Source organism: Gobius niger (assembly GCF_951799975.1).
Source record: "Gobius niger genome assembly, chromosome: 23".
NCBI lineage: Eukaryota > Metazoa > Chordata > Actinopteri > Gobiiformes > Gobiidae > Gobius > Gobius niger.
Window position 1 is genome coordinate 1,057,024 of NC_136874.1, and position 15,280 is coordinate 1,072,303.

Consider the following 15,280-nt stretch of genomic DNA (forward strand, 5'->3'; position numbering starts at 1 on the left):
AGAAATATGTTTTTAATCATAAATATTTCTAGAGTTTTGTAGCGACTTTCCCTGAACAACAGAAACTAACTCAAACTCAAAGCAACAAAGGATGGTCCCTTCGTGGGAACCTGGAGCTTTTCGTTTCCATGACGACGAGGCCCATGGAGCGAGGGGCGGGACATACATCGTTGTATGGAAAGTGCTGTTTGGATTACGGGGAAAGATTGTTGAAATAAATAATAAAAATATAAATATGCAAATTTGTGATTTGTTGAACTGATTTGTTGTTATTCACGAGTCCACCAGCGCTGCAGCTCATCACTGATCAATACCTCTCTCCATCAGCGATCGATCGGTCACTTCAGGGCATGAGGGTTATGTCACTGCCCCCCCCCACAGGACCAGGTCTGTCATTCAGAGAAACAACGGACTTTAAACGGATTCAAGTCTTAAAGCTGTGAGGAATGTGTTCAGCGTCAGTCTGCTCTGGAACAGGAAAGAGCCACACCGGAACCGGGACTAAACCGGGACTAAACCTGGACTAAACCCGGACTGAACCCGGACTGAACCCGGACTGAACCCGGACTGAAGTGTGAGGAAGTCAAGGTGAGTCCAGGGAGTGTTTCAGGCGAGACGCTGCAGGTGAATCAGAACATGTTTTGCAAGTTTTCTGTGATTTTATGCAGAAAAATGGCCCAAAATACAGATATTGTAAATAATATAGAAATATAAATAATGTTCTTTTCCAGGTTTAAACGTGTGCTTTAATTTAGGGACATGTTAGTTCCAAGGATCTAGTTTTTGAATAAACTAGTTATTAATGAATGAGCATTGAGTGTGGGAAAGTCTGTTTTTTACTACTCTACTCTCTGGTTTTGTTTAATGAAGCCAGTATTTATTGCACTGTACACTGTGTACTTGTACTGCACTTTGGGACAGTGTTTAGTAAATATTCTTTATAAAAACATTTGACTTTATTCCTTTACAGCTCACGATGTCCGGCTCTTTGCCCCGATTCCCCAGTCTGCCTCGAGGGGGCGTGTCCCTGCCTCGGATGGGCATGTCCCTGCCTCGGATGGGCGTGTCCCTGCCTCGGGTGGGCGTGTCCCTGCCCCGGTTACCGTCCTCCATCGTGGTTGCCTGGACGACCGCCTCCTCGGCTCCGCGGCGTCTGTTCCAGGACTGTTTCTCCGTGTGTGACCACCAGGGCGGCGCCGGTACGACACAAACGCTTAACGCTTCGGGAAAGTATACTACTCCAGTACTTTCAGAGCTGTTTAGGATCTGTACTGTACTCGAGTAGTTTGTGTCACTTATACTCCACTACTTTTATTTAAAGGCTCCAAAGCTCAAAGGGGAAGACGCTGCTTTGTACTTTTCATTTGGACTCCACGTACCCCCAGAGTGCTGGCAAATACTTCAGTACTTTGTCTTTAGGAATACTCTGACTGAGTAATATTTGAGCTGAAGTATCGGTACTTTTTACAGATCAGATTTTTTCCGCTGAAAGAGATTATTTTTTCTCGGTGCCGCAGGAATAATCCAGATTATACAAATACTAAACCCCGGCACATGATCACACAGCTTTACTGCAGTACTGTAGGAATACTACTACTAATACTGCAGCACTGTAGGAATACTGCTACTACCACTACTACTGCAGTACTGTAGGAATACTGCTACTACTACTAGTGAAGGACGGATGGACAAATGGTCAAAATGAGTTTATTAAACAGGCTTTTGTTGGAAGAAAATCATTTGTTCTTATTTAAGTAAAATAAAATAACTACAAGTCTTGAAATATTGAACTCTGGAGGTTCTTGGCTTTCAAATATTCACGCAAACGTCGTCTGCAGGATAACAATAAAACAGCTGTTTGAAAAATTTACAATAGTTTATCATAAAAGAACTGTGGGCAAAAGGTTAATTGTAAAAAGTTGGTTGATATATAAAAAAACATAAATAATATATAAATAATTGGGAGAAAAATAAAGAATAAAATGTAGGAAGGAAGAATTTGGAAAGTGCTTCATCATCACTATCGAGAAAGATCTGAAAAATATTGAGCTCAGAACATTACAGGACAGAAGGAAGAGGTCATTAGTGTCAGTAGTAGTAGTAGTATAGGTATCCGTAGTATAGTGGTATTATAGTAGTAGTGGTATTGGTATAGTAGTGGTATTAGTATAGTAGTGGTATTGGTATAGTAGTGGTATTGGTATAGTAGTAGTATTGGTATGGTAGAGGTACTAGTATAGTAGTGGTATTAGTATAGTAGTGGTATTGGTATAGTAGTAGTATTGGTATGGTAGTGGTACTAGTATAGTGATCCATATTTGTGAGGAGTGGGCGGAGTCCTGAGAGCAGAGGATTTAGTGCAGACGGACGGCGCCGCACTCATGTTTGGTGAGCAGCTTTTATCTCTTTATTTTTCTCAAATTACTCCCATATCCTCGTCCCATAATGTTCCACAGTGTGGCTTTAACCCTGTTCAGCACTCAAATCGTCTCCAGTACGAAGAGCGTCTTCCCAGGACTAAACCTGGGCCACAGCAGTGACTGAAGGCGAGACGCAGAGACGAGTCCGTGTGGAGCTTCAGCTGCAGATTAGTGACAGAAATATGAGCCAGAGACCAGTCTGAATGTTTGATTTTGTGACTTTTTACTTTCATAGATTTGCTCATTTTAGATCCTGTTCACTTTTGGTATAAACTCGATATTAGTGAAAAGTCTGTAAAAATCACATTTCTCCTTGTTTTTTAGATTCAAAGCTCAATAAATCAGGCTGTCTCTCCTCTCTCTCTCCCCCTCTCTCTCTCCTCTCTCTCTCTCCTCTCCCCCTCTCTCTCTCTCCTCTCTCTCACCTCTCTCCTCTCTCTCCTCTCTCCTTTCTCTCTCCTCTCTCTCTCCCCTCTCTCTCCCCTCTCTCTCTCCTCTCTCTCACCTCTCTCCTCACTCTCTCTCCTCTCTCTCCCCCCTCTCTCTCCTCTCCTCTCTCTCTCTCCTCTCTCTCATCTCTCTCCTCTCTCTCCCCTCTCTCTCTCATCTCTCCCCTCTCTCTCTCCTCTCTCTCATCTCTCTCCTCTCTCTCCCCCCTCTCTCACCTCTCTCCTCTCTCCCCTCTCTCCTCTTCCTCCTGTTGATAACTCTGTATTCAGGTCATTTGTTTACATCATGTGACTGTAGCAGGTCATGTGACTAAAGCACAGTAATGTTAATGCGTTACATAAGTCTGGGATTAGGTCCGGACCCTCTCACGGCCCTTAGGTACAGGATGGATGCTCTGGGCCCATGTCCAAAGAAAGAATAAAGTTTAATTATGCTTGTGTGTAATTTACCGGCTCCTTTAAAACCCTGTCCTGTTGTCCCGCTCAGGCGTGTGCTCGTGCTGCTGGGCGCTCCGGCCCCGGTACAAGCGTCTGGTGGACAACATCTTCCCCGAAAACCCGGAGGTAAAACCAGGACCGGACAAAGACTTCACCACATTAACACTTTCTACACCAGTACATTACATACTTGAGTACTTCCTTGTGTAAATACTGGAGTACTTTGTCCAGGACGGGCTGGTGAAGGCCAACATGGAGAAGCTGACGTTCTTCGCTCTGTCGGCGCCGGAGAAACTGGATCGGATCGCTGCGTATCTGTCCGAGAGGCTGACGAGGGAACTGCACCGCCACCGCTACGGGTACTGCAACTACAAATACTACTACTACTATTACTATACTACTACTCTTCCTCAGAGGCCCCCTGTTATCAGGTTCTAGACGACACATATTTTAGTATTGGTATCGTAAAAAGTTCAAGTATCGAGTACTGTAGTTGTCCTGAGTACTGCAGCTGTCCTGAGTACTGCAGTTGTCCTCTGAGTACTGTAGTTGTCCTCTGAGTACTGCAGTTGTCCTGAGTACTGCAGTTGTCCTCTGAGTACTGTAGTTGTCCTGAGTACTGCAGCTGTCCTGAGTACTGTAGTTGTCCTGAGTACTGCAGTTGTCCTGAGTACTGCAGCTGTCCTGAGTACTGCAGTTGTCCTAAGTACTGCAGTTGTCCTGAGTACTGCAGTTGTCCTAAGTACTGCAGTTGTCCTGAGTACTGCAGTTGTCCTGAGTACTGCAGTTGTCCTCTGAGTACTGCAGTTGTCCTGAGTACTGCAGTTGTCCTCTGAGTACTGCAGTTGTCCTCTGAGTACTGCAGCTGTCCTGAGTACTGCAGTTGTCCTGAGTACTGCAGTTGTCCTGAGTACTGCAGTTGTCCTGAGTACTGCAGTTGTCCTCTGAGTACTGCAGTTGTCCTGAGTACTGCAGTTGTCCTGAGTACTGCAGTTGTCCTGAGTACTGCAGTTGTCCTGAGTACTGCAGTTGTCCTGAGTACTGCAGTTGTCCTGAGTACTGCAGTTGTCCTCTGAGTACTGCAGTTGTCCTCTGAGTACTGCAGTTGTCCTGAGTACTGCAGCTGTCCTGAGTACTGCAGTATTCCCTCCTGTAGGTACGTGGAGATGGCGATGGAGGCGCTGGAGCAGCTGCTGTCGGCCTGTCACTGTCAGAGCATCAACCTGTTGGTGGAGAGTTTCCTCAGTACTTTGAGACTTCTGCTGGAGTCAGAGCGAGTTCAGCTGCACGAGCTGGCTACTAACGCCGTGAGTACTGCAAATACTGCTACTACCACTACTACTACTACCACTGCTGATACTTTTACTGCTGTTTCCAGTTTGTGAAGTTCGCGAACATCGAGGAGGACACGCCGTCGTATCATCGCAGCTACGACTTCTTCGTCTCCAGGTTCAGCCAGATGTGCCACTCCCAAAACCCGGACCCGGATTCCCAGAACAGGTCAGTGATGAACAAAATAAAACCCGGACCCGGATGTGTCTTTATCTGGTCTGTGTAGGATGTGTCTTTATCTGGTCTGTGTAGGATGTGTCTTTATCTCTCTGGTCTGTGTAGGATGTGTCCTTATCTCTCTGGTCTGTGTAGGATGTGTCTTTATCTCTCTGGTCTGTGTAGGATGTGTCTTTATCTGGTCTGTGTAGGACGTGTCCTTATCTCTCTGGTCTGTGTAGGATGTGTCTTTATCTGGTCTGTGTAGGACGTGTCCTTATCTCTCTGGTCTGTGTAGGATGTGTCCTTATCTCTCTGGTCTGTGTAGGATGTGTCTTTATCTGGTCTGTGTAGGATGTGTCCTTATCTGGTCTGTGTAGGATGTGTCCTTATCTCTCTGGTCTGTGTAGGATGTGTCTTTATCTCTCTGGTCTGTGTAGGATGTGTCCTTATCTGGTCTGTGTAGGATGTGTCCTTATCTCTCTGGTCTGTGTAGGATGTGTCCTTATCTCTCTGGTCTGTGTAGGACGTGTCCTTATCTCTCTGGTCTGTGTAGGATGTGTCCTTATCTCTCTGGTCTGTGTAGGATGTGTCCTTATCTCTCTGGTCTGTGTAGGATGTGTCCTTATCTCTCTGGTCTGTGTAGGATGTGTCTTTATCTCTCTGGTCTGTGTAGGATGTGTCCTTATCTCTCTGGTCTGTGTAGGATGTGTCCTTATCTCTCTGGTCTGTGTAGGATGTGTCTTTATCTCTCTGGTCTGTGTAGGATGTGTCCTTATCTCTCTGGTCTGTGTAGGATGTGTCCTTATCTCTCTGGTCTGTGTAGGATGTGTCCTTATCTCTCTGGTCTGTGTAGGATGTGTCTTTATCTCTCTGGTCTGTGTAGGATGTGTCCTTATCTCTCTGGTCTGTGTAGGATGTGTCCTTATCTCTCTGGTCTGTGTAGGACGTGTCCTTATCTCTCTGGTCTGTGTAGGATGTGTCTTTATCTCTCTGGTCTGTGTAGGATGTGTCCTTATCTGGTCTGTGTAGGATGTGTCCTTATCTCTCTGGTCTGTGTAGGATGTGTCCTTATCTGGTCTGTGTAGGATGTGTCCTTATCTCTCTGGTCTGTGTAGGATGTGTCCTTATCTCTCTGGTCTGTGTAGGATGTGTCTTTATCTCTCTGGTCTGTGTAGGATGTGTCCTTATCTGGTCTGTGTAGGACGTGTCCTTATCTCTCTGGTCTGTGTAGGATGTGTCCTTATCTCTCTGGTCTGTGTAGGATGTGTCTTTATCTCTCTGGTCTGTGTAGGATGTGTCCTTATCTCTCTGGTCTGTGTAGGATGTGTCTTTATCTGGTCTGTGTAGGATGTGTCTTTATCTGGTCTGTGTAGGACGTGTCCTTATCTCTCTGGTCTGTGTAGGATGTGTCTTTATCTCTCTGGTCTGTGTAGGATGTGTCCTTATCTCTCTGGTCTGTGTAGGATGTGTCTTTATCTGGTCTGTGTAGGACGTGTCCTTATCTCTCTGGTCTGTGTAGGATGTGTCCTTATCTCTCTGGTCTGTGTAGGATGTGTCCTTATCTGGTCTGTGTAGGACGTGTCCTTATCTCTCTGGTCTGTGTAGGATGTGTCTTTATCTCTCTGGTCTGTGTAGGATGTGTCCTTATCTCTCTGGTCTGTGTAGGATGTGTCCTTATCTGGTCTGTGTAGGACGTGTCCTTATCTCTCTGGTCTGTGTAGGATGTGTCTTTATCTCTCTGGTCTGTGTAGGATGTGTCCTTATCTCTCTGGTCTGTGTAGGATGTGTCCTTATCTCTCTGGTCTGTGTAGGACGTGTCCTTATCTCTCTGGTCTGTGTAGGATGTGTCTTTATCTCTCTGGTCTGTGTAGGGTGTGTCCTTATCTCTCTGGTCTGTGTAGGATGTGTCTTTATCTCTCTGGTCTGTGTAGGATGTGTCCTTATCTCTCTGGTCTGTGTAGGGTGTGTCCTTATCTCTCTGGTCTGTGTAGGGTGTGTCCTTATCTCTCTGGTCTGTGTAGGATGTGTCTTTATCTCTCTGGTCTGTGTAGGATGTGTCCTTATCTCTCTGGTCTGTGTAGGATGTGTCCTTATCTCTCTGGTCTGTGTAGGACGTGTCCTTATCTCTCTGGTCTGTGTAGGATGTGTCTTTATCTCTCTGGTCTGTGTAGGATGTGTCCTTATCTCTCTGGTCTGTGTAGGATGTGTCTTTATCTCTCTGGTCTGTGTAGGGTGTGTCCTTATCTCTCTGGTCTGTGTAGGGTGTGTCCTTATCTCTCTGGTCTGTGTAGGATGTGTCTTTATCTCTCTGGTCTGTGTAGGATGCGAGTGTCCGGGATCAGAGGTCTTCAGGGCGTGGTGAGGAAGACGGTGGATAACGAGCTTCACGTGAACATCTGGGAACCTCGGCACATGGAGCAGATCATCCCGGCTCTGCTGGTCAACCTCAGTGACACGTCAGACAGGTACTTTCCCCTATTTTTCCTTTTCTCCGTGTGAACAGACCGAGGTTTTCCACAGGGTTGTGTCTCTGGACCTGCAGACTCTGTGTGAGACTAAAGTGTGTTTGTTCCAGTGGGGCTCCGTGTGAACAGACCGAGGTTTTCCACAGGGTTGTGTCTCTGGACCTGCAGACTCTGCGTGAGACTAAAGTGTGTTTGTTCCAGTGGGGCTCCGTGTGAACAGACTGAGGTTTTCCACAGGGTTGTGTCTCTGGACCTGCAGACTCTGCGTGAGACTAAAGTGTGTTTGTTCCAGTGGGGCTCCGTGTGAACAGACCGAGGTTTTCCACAGGGTTGTGTCTCTGGACCTGCAGACTCTGCGTGAGACTAAAGTGTGTTTGTTCCAGTGGGGCTCCGTGTGAACAGACCGAGGTTTTCCACAGGGTTGTGTCTCTGGACCTGCAGACTCTGCGTGAGACTAAAGTGTGTTTGTTCCAGTGGGGCTCCGTGTGAACAGACTGAGGTTTTCCACAGGGTTGTGTCTCTGGACCTGCAGACTCTGTGTGAGACTAAAGTGTGTTTGTTCCAGTGGGGCTCCGTGTGAACAGACCGAGGTGTGTTTCCGAGAGCTGCTGGGACGAGCCGCTTACGGCCACATCACCAACACCGTGCGCCCCGTGCTCATGTGAGACTTAACACCACAGGCCACACCCACTTACAGGCCATACCCACAGACCACACCCACGCGCCAACACACACACATACGCCAAATATTTACGACAGAATCCTCAACACCTGCCCCATGCTCATGTGAGACTTTATGACAGAGCTCTGTTGTGTCACAGGCACCTGGACCGTCACAGTCTGTGGGAGGGGCCAAGCTTCGCGGTGCGCTGCTTCAGCATCATCATGTACTCCATACAGGTGCGCCGCCACATCCAATCAAATATCTGTTTTTATCTCTTAATATCACAAAATACTGGACCAAAAAGCTGGATCAATATCACAAAATCCTAGGCACTAACCAAAAGCTTTTATTTGGATTTGAAGCATTGCTTGATGGGGCTTTTTGAGGGGCCCCTCTCTGCTTTGGGCCCTGGGTTTATACCATTGTCCCTCCCAGGCCACGCCCCCAATTTACAAACAGGAACAGGTCGGAAACCAGAGACAGAAACAATGACACGGGAAACATAATAATGTCCAGACGACATTCCCTGTGTTTCCAGTCGCAGCACTCTCACCTTTACTGCAGATACTTTCATGTATATTTGATCATACTTATGCAGTATTCCCGTGTATTTCCAGTCGCAGCACTCTCACCTTTACTGCAGATTCTTTCATGTATATTTGATCATACTTATGCAGTATTCCCGTGTGTTTCCAGTCGCAGCACTCTCACCTTTACTGCAGATACTTTCATGTATATTTGATCATACTTATGCAGTATTCCCGTGTGTTTCCAGTCGCAGCACTCTCACCTTTACTGCAGATACTTTCATGTATATTTGATCATACTTATGCAGTATTCCCGTGTATTTCCAGTCGCAGCACTCTCACCTTTACTGCAGATACTTTCATGTATATTTGATCATACTTATGCAGTATTCCCGTGTATTTCCAGTCGCAGCACTCTCACCTTTACTGCAGATACTTTCATGTATATTTGATCATACTTATGCAGTATTCCCGTGTGTTTCCAGTCGCAGCACTCTCACCTTTACTGCAGATACTTTCATGTATATTTGATCATACTTATGCAGTATTCCCGTGTATTTCCAGTCGCAGCACTCTCACCTTTACTGCAGATACTTTCATGTATATTTGATCATACTTATGCAGTATTCCCGTGTGTTTCCAGTCACAGCACTCTCGCCTTTACTGCAGATACTTTCATGTATATTTGATCATACTTATGCAGTATTCCCGTGTGTTTCCAGTCGCAGCACTCTCACCTTTACTGCAGATACTTTCATGTATATTTGATCATACTTATGCAGTATTCCCGTGTATTTCCAGTCGCAGCACTCTCACCTTTACTGCAGATACTTTCATGTATATTTGATCATACTTATGCAGTATTCCCGTGTATTTCCAGTCGCAGCACTCTCACCTTTACTGCAGATACTTTCATGTATATTTGAACATACTTATGCAGTATTCCCGTGTATTTCCAGTCGCAGCACTCTCACCTTTACTGCAGATACTTTCATGTATATTTGATCATACTTATGCAGTATTCCCGTGTATTTCCAGTCGCAGCACTCTCACCTTTACTGCAGATACTTTCATGTATATTTGATCATACTTATGCAGTATTCCCGTGTATTTCCAGTCGCAGCACTCTCACCTTTACTGCAGATACTTTCATGTATATTTGATCATACTTATGCAGTATTCCCGTGTGTTTCCAGTCGCAGCACTCTCACCTTTACTGCAGATACTTTCATGTATATTTGATCATACTTATGCAGTATTCCTGTGTGTTTCCAGTCGCAGCACTCTCACCTTTACTGCAGATACTTTCATGTATATTTGATCATACTTATGCAGTATTCCCGTGTGTTTCCAGTCGCAGCACTCTCACCTGGTGGTGCAGCAGCTCCTGGGGCACCTGGACGCCAACAGCCGCAGCCCGGCGTCGGTGAGGGCCGGGATCGTGGAGGTTTTATCAGAGGCGGCTGTGATCGAGGCCACGGGCTCCATCGGTCTGTCCTGCTTTAGCCTCATATGTGTTTGTGTTGTATGTTTGTGTTGTATGTTTGTGTCATATGTGTTTGTGTCGCATGTGTTTGTGTCATATGTGTTTGTGTTGTATGTTTGTGTCATATGTGTTTGTGTTGTATGTTTGTGTCATATGTGTTTGTGTCATATGTGTTTGTGTCGTATGTGTTTGTGTTGTATGTTTGTGTCATATGTGTTTGTGTCGTATGTGTTTGTGTCGTATGTGTTTGTGTCATATGTGTTTGTGTCATATGTGTTTGTGTTGTATGTTTGTGTCATATGTTTGTGTATGTTTGTGGTTTGTCGCTCAGGGCCCACGGTGCTGGAGGTCTTCAACACTCTGCTGCGTCAGCTGAGGCACAGCGTGGATTACCAGCTGACCGGTTACTACGACAACGCGGCCAAACGCCGGACCAGCTGTGCGGAGGAGCGGCGGCTGCAGGACGCCGTCATACGCACCATCGGTCAGGCCTTTATGTCCAGTCTCTTCATCCTAACCCCAGGCACATCTGTCCAGTTCAGCACTGATAACTATGTTCTTAGGGACAGTCATGTTAAGTTAGAAAATAAAAATGGCCGCCTTGTGCCCACAGGCTCCTTCGCCAACACGCTGCCCGTCTACCAGAGGTCAGAGGTCATGCTCTTCATCATGGGAAAGATCCCAGTGCCTGGAATCTACCCCGCCCTTGGCTCTCCCACCGCCGGGTACGACCCGTCTGCAGGAACACGCTGCTAAACATGTGCTTAACATGTGCTTAACATGTGCTTAACATGTGCTTAACATGTGCTTAACATGTGCTTAACATGTGCTAAACATGTGCTAAACATGTGCTCTAGGTTTGAAGGAAGTCGCATGATCCAAGTGATGCTCCTCAAGTCTCTGCTGCAGGTCAGAAAACCACACCATGTTGTGAATAAAGTTTATCTGGAGCAGAGTCTGGAGTGAAGTCCAGATCCTCAGAGACTCTCCATGTGTCCAGGTGTCGTGGAGATACGAGAGCTCCAACCTCCTGGCGGCGCTGCCCGGCTCTTTCCTGGAGCCGCTGCTGTCCTTCACTCTGATGGAAGACCCCGAGATCAGGCTCCTGGTGCTGAAGATCCTCACGCAGCTGCTGGACCGACGGCACAACGTGGAGAAGCTTCAACACGTCAGGTAAGAAAAGCTTCAACACGTCAGGTTTCTTCATCTTTACCTGGACATAACAGTCTTCATAACATCCATCAGCAACAACATCGTTCAGATCCCCAAAGTGTCCCTCACTGTGGACTTCATGGTTCCTGTGGGTGATGCAGCTCTTTTCTAATGTTCTAATGGTAAAACCGGGACATCCCTGGACCACACTAAGTTTGTTAGTGATGTTCTTGTGTTCCGGTGATGTTCTTGTGTTCCAGTCATGTTCTTGTGTTCCAGTGATGTTCTTGTGTTCCAGTGATGTTCTTGTGTTCCAGTCATGTTCTTGTGTTCCAGTCATGTTCTTGTGTTCCAGTCATGTTCTTGTGTTCCAGTCATGTTCTTGTGTTCCAGTGTGGACCTGGACGTGTCAGACCTGCAGCTGAAGCAGGAGCTGAGCAGCCGCCAGGACGTGCTCTTCATGAGGAAGGTCCATCATCTTAAACAGTCTCACGTATGTTCCTGTGCTGCTCCTGCTGCAGTTTTCTCTCTCTGTGTTTTTACAGAACGCTCCGAGTCTGTTCCGGCACATTTACCTGGCGTTTAAGGAGGAGAGCAGTGGGCGGGACCATTACCGCGCCCTCTTCGTCCTATTGGCCGTGGTGCTCCTGGAACTGGCCAATGACGAGGCGGTGGTGGAGCTGCTGCGCCTGATGCTCGCCTTACAGGTCAGGAAGGTCTCCAGGCTCTTACTCACACTTACATCACAGTCATGTGGTCTAAGTGCTGCCCCCTGCTGTCCTGGCTGTACTCGCTCCATTATTGGGCTCAGTTACAGTGTTTCAGGGGGTCACATTTACCTTCCAAGTATAAAAACACCTCTGCTCTGTGATTGGCCGACAGGAGCTGGCCGTGTCCAATCAGGAGGAGGAGCTGTCGGTGTTTAATCGCTGTGGGATCCATGCGGTTTGTGCTGCGTTCATGAGTCTGCTCTGTCAGCTCGGCCCGACGCCCGCACTGAGGACGTACGTCTCACAGGTACGTCTATATACAGCACTACTTATACTTATACTTATTCACCTTATTCCAGAGGCTCACGTGGGCGCCGCCATTGATTGTGCCCGCCCCTTTTCTCTGTTAACATGGGGCTGGAGAAGTCCACATAAAATCAGTCACTACACAAAAACAAAGCCGTTTTTTGGCTGCGCAGAGAAACGCTGCAGTGTCGACATGTCGGTGCAAATGAACATCGGACATTTTACACAAATCAGTCGACTAAACATCAGATTTGAGCGGAGAATGTTTTCCCTCGTTCTCCGTTAAAATGAACGGGCTTCGCGCTCGACCGGAAGTGTCTGGACAAAGTGTGAATACTTGTACTGTGTGGTGTCTGCAGGTGGTGGAGAGCCGCCAGAGGAAGGCCCCGTTCCTGCTGCCGGACCTCGTCTTCTCCGACTCTCCGAGGTAAACGTTGCCATGACAACATTCTTTGAAAGGAAATGTCGCCAAGTGAAAACACAGATATAAACCCGTGTTCCCGTCAGTTTGCCGTGGGGGCAGCTGGAGGCGGAGCCGTGCTGCCTTTTCGTCCAATCAGACGTCTGCGAGGCGCTGACAGGAAGTAGCTACGGCGCCCTGAGCGAGCGCCTGGGCTCGCCGTACACGCCGCAGCTCACAGGTCAGGCTCTTGTGTACAGTATGGTTACCACGGCGACAGCACATTTACCTCCTCTTAAAGACACACAATTACAGTTTTGTGTGTGTTTGTTTCAGACGAGGATCGACTGTCGCGCAGGAAGAGCGTGGGCGACGTCATCTCCGTGCAGATCCACCTGGACTCCGAGAGCAGAGCAGCTCAGGTCCTTATGTTATCTTCATCTCAGGAGTTAACCTCTAACGGATCCTATTTTCTCCAGTTTGGCTTTACCCTAATCAAAATGCTTATTGGGAAAAAAACACCAAAACAGCCACAAAAAATGAGAAGAAAACAAGGATGTAAACGCAACAAAAATGTGACAAACACTCAAGAAAAATGTCACAAAAATTCAACAAAAATGTGACAAAAACTCAACAAAAAGGTCACAAAAATGAAAAAAAAGAAAGAAAAAAAAAACATACAAAAGGTGACACAGCAACAATGCGAGGAAAAAGATCAGTTTTGTGGGTCTTAGCTTTCAAATGAGGTGTTACACAGGCCTGTATAATAGCCACAGAGGACAGAATGCATTTGGTTCAGGCGGGGGGTAAGAGGTTAAACCAAAGACTCTTCAGACGGTTATATTTGTGTAACTCTGATCTGCTCCTCAGACGCCGCAGACGCAGCACATCACCTTCCAGAGCCTGAAGAGCACCATCGGTGAGTGGCACGTCATGTGACCTGTCATGTGACACGATATCATCGTCCATCGTGATGGATGGGCAACATCACGATGGAGAGACACCATCGTGATGCCACGCCCCCTCCTGTCAGAAACAGGCACTGGTCTTCTGTGGGCCTTGTAAACCTTCAAACTTTGCAGGGATTGCACTGTAAATTAAATCACGAATATAACTAATATGCACGCTAGTTTCAGTGGCCTGTTAGAAGCCACGATGTGTTAGCTGTAATTATTAAAGTAAAGACGCAGCGCTGCTCTGTTTCTGACGCGCGGGGCTCTTTCTCTCTGCAGCTCAAAGTTTAACAGCGCGTGGTTTTGTTTTGCTTTGCTGCGTACGGAAACTTAAACCGTTTTAAAATGACGAGATGGCGCTCACATCGGAGCTAGCTGAGCACGCATGGGTTTAGATTATTCTCACGAAGGACCGAGTGAGGAAAGAGAGGAGAGAGAGAGGCGGTGCAGGAGGTACAAAGTTTGGAGCTCACGGACCGGGCGCGTGGAGCGGCTTCAAAAACGTGGCTACGACGCAAACGTGTACATATTGTCCCGTTCACCCACTGTTTCTTAAACATTGCGTTAAAACTGAGCAAATGTAAATAATAAGCTCCGATTTACATTTGTATTATTGTGATCAGAGCACTGGTATTGAGGAGTTCACGCTCTGAATAAGTCGTTCTCCTCAGACTTTACGCACAAGTTTTAACACATTTCTGTTGCAAAAGTCGTGTTCTGTGACTGTGTTCAGATCATGTTTAGTTTAGATCCATTTATCCTGCAATCTCACATTTTCCCTAACATACATAGTAATATGCAGCTTCTATATAGGCTGTGTAAATGTCTTTAAAATGCTTATAATGAGAAATGGACGACATCATCGTCCATCACGATGGTTCACTGTAAACATCGTCCACGGCCAATTAAGGAACATCGCCCAACCCTAGTCTGAAGTGAACCACGGTGTTTTGATGCAGAGGACGGCGGTGATGCAGAGGACGAGCAGAGGAGGCGGAGACAAGTCACACAGAGGTTTCAGACGGCGCCGTTTGAGGAGATCGCGGCGCTCTGCGGAGCCAAGGTCAGACTGTAGGACGAGACGGGACATGTTTGTTCCTCTCTGACCTGCTGTTTTTCTCCAGATGTTTCTCTCTGATCTGGTCCAGATGTTTCTCTGATCTGGTGTCTGTAATGTGTCTCTGCAGTCGCTGCTTCAGTCTGGTTTGCAGCAGATCTTTGACCTGATGATCCGAGCTCCGCCCTCGCCGTCCGCCGCCAAATCCACCCCGCTCTACGAGATGCACTTCCCCGACCTCTGCGTCTACTGATAACCAGGACTAAAGCAGGACTAAACCAGGACTAAACCAGGACTTAACCAGGACTTAACCAGGACTAAACCAGGACTAAACCAGGACTACCCCAGGACTACCCCAGGACTAAACCGGGACTAAACCAGGACTAAACCAGGACTAAACCAGGACTAAACCAGGACTACCCCAGGACTAAACCAGGACTAAACCAGGACTAAACCAGGACTAAACCAGGACTAAACCAGGACTACCCCAGGTGACTAACATATGTTGACTGTAGTAAAGCGTTACTCTGACACTCGCTCTTTTGCAAATGTTTTTATTGTACATTTATTTACATCAAACAATAAATATCAAAACACACTCTTTCTCTCTTTCTCATCGCCAACTTTCAAAACCTTTCATCGGCTACAAAAACAGCTCTGAAATCTCCAAAGCTCTGGACGCCATTTTGGAAGGGTCACTTCTTCTTTTTCCCTTTGGTTTGGCGGCCATATTGGGATGGTCAACGCGACGAGGCCACAGAA

At 46.9% G+C, this 15,280-nt stretch overlaps 1 protein-coding gene across 1 annotated transcript; it reads left to right on the forward strand.

Moving 5' to 3' along the window:
• Nucleotides 1-492: 492 nt before the first annotated feature.
• On the forward strand, nucleotides 493-14,883 carry LOC306981870 (protein EFR3 homolog B-like). The gene is made up of 23 exons (XM_079581596.1): nucleotides 493-588; nucleotides 971-1,199; nucleotides 3,357-3,433; nucleotides 3,539-3,666; nucleotides 4,464-4,614; nucleotides 4,686-4,807; nucleotides 7,120-7,263; nucleotides 7,829-7,924; nucleotides 8,085-8,163; nucleotides 9,809-9,944; nucleotides 10,272-10,424; nucleotides 10,554-10,665; nucleotides 10,798-10,849; nucleotides 10,941-11,113; nucleotides 11,486-11,561; nucleotides 11,638-11,799; nucleotides 11,975-12,109; nucleotides 12,468-12,535; nucleotides 12,616-12,749; nucleotides 12,845-12,930; nucleotides 13,379-13,427; nucleotides 14,421-14,524; nucleotides 14,649-14,883. The coding sequence occupies exons 2-23, from the start codon at nucleotides 977-979 to the stop codon at nucleotides 14,769-14,771; spliced, it is 2,583 nt and encodes an 860-aa protein (XP_079437722.1). The 5' UTR covers nucleotides 493-588; nucleotides 971-976; the 3' UTR covers nucleotides 14,772-14,883.
• The last annotated feature ends 397 nt before the right edge of the window (nucleotides 14,884-15,280 follow it).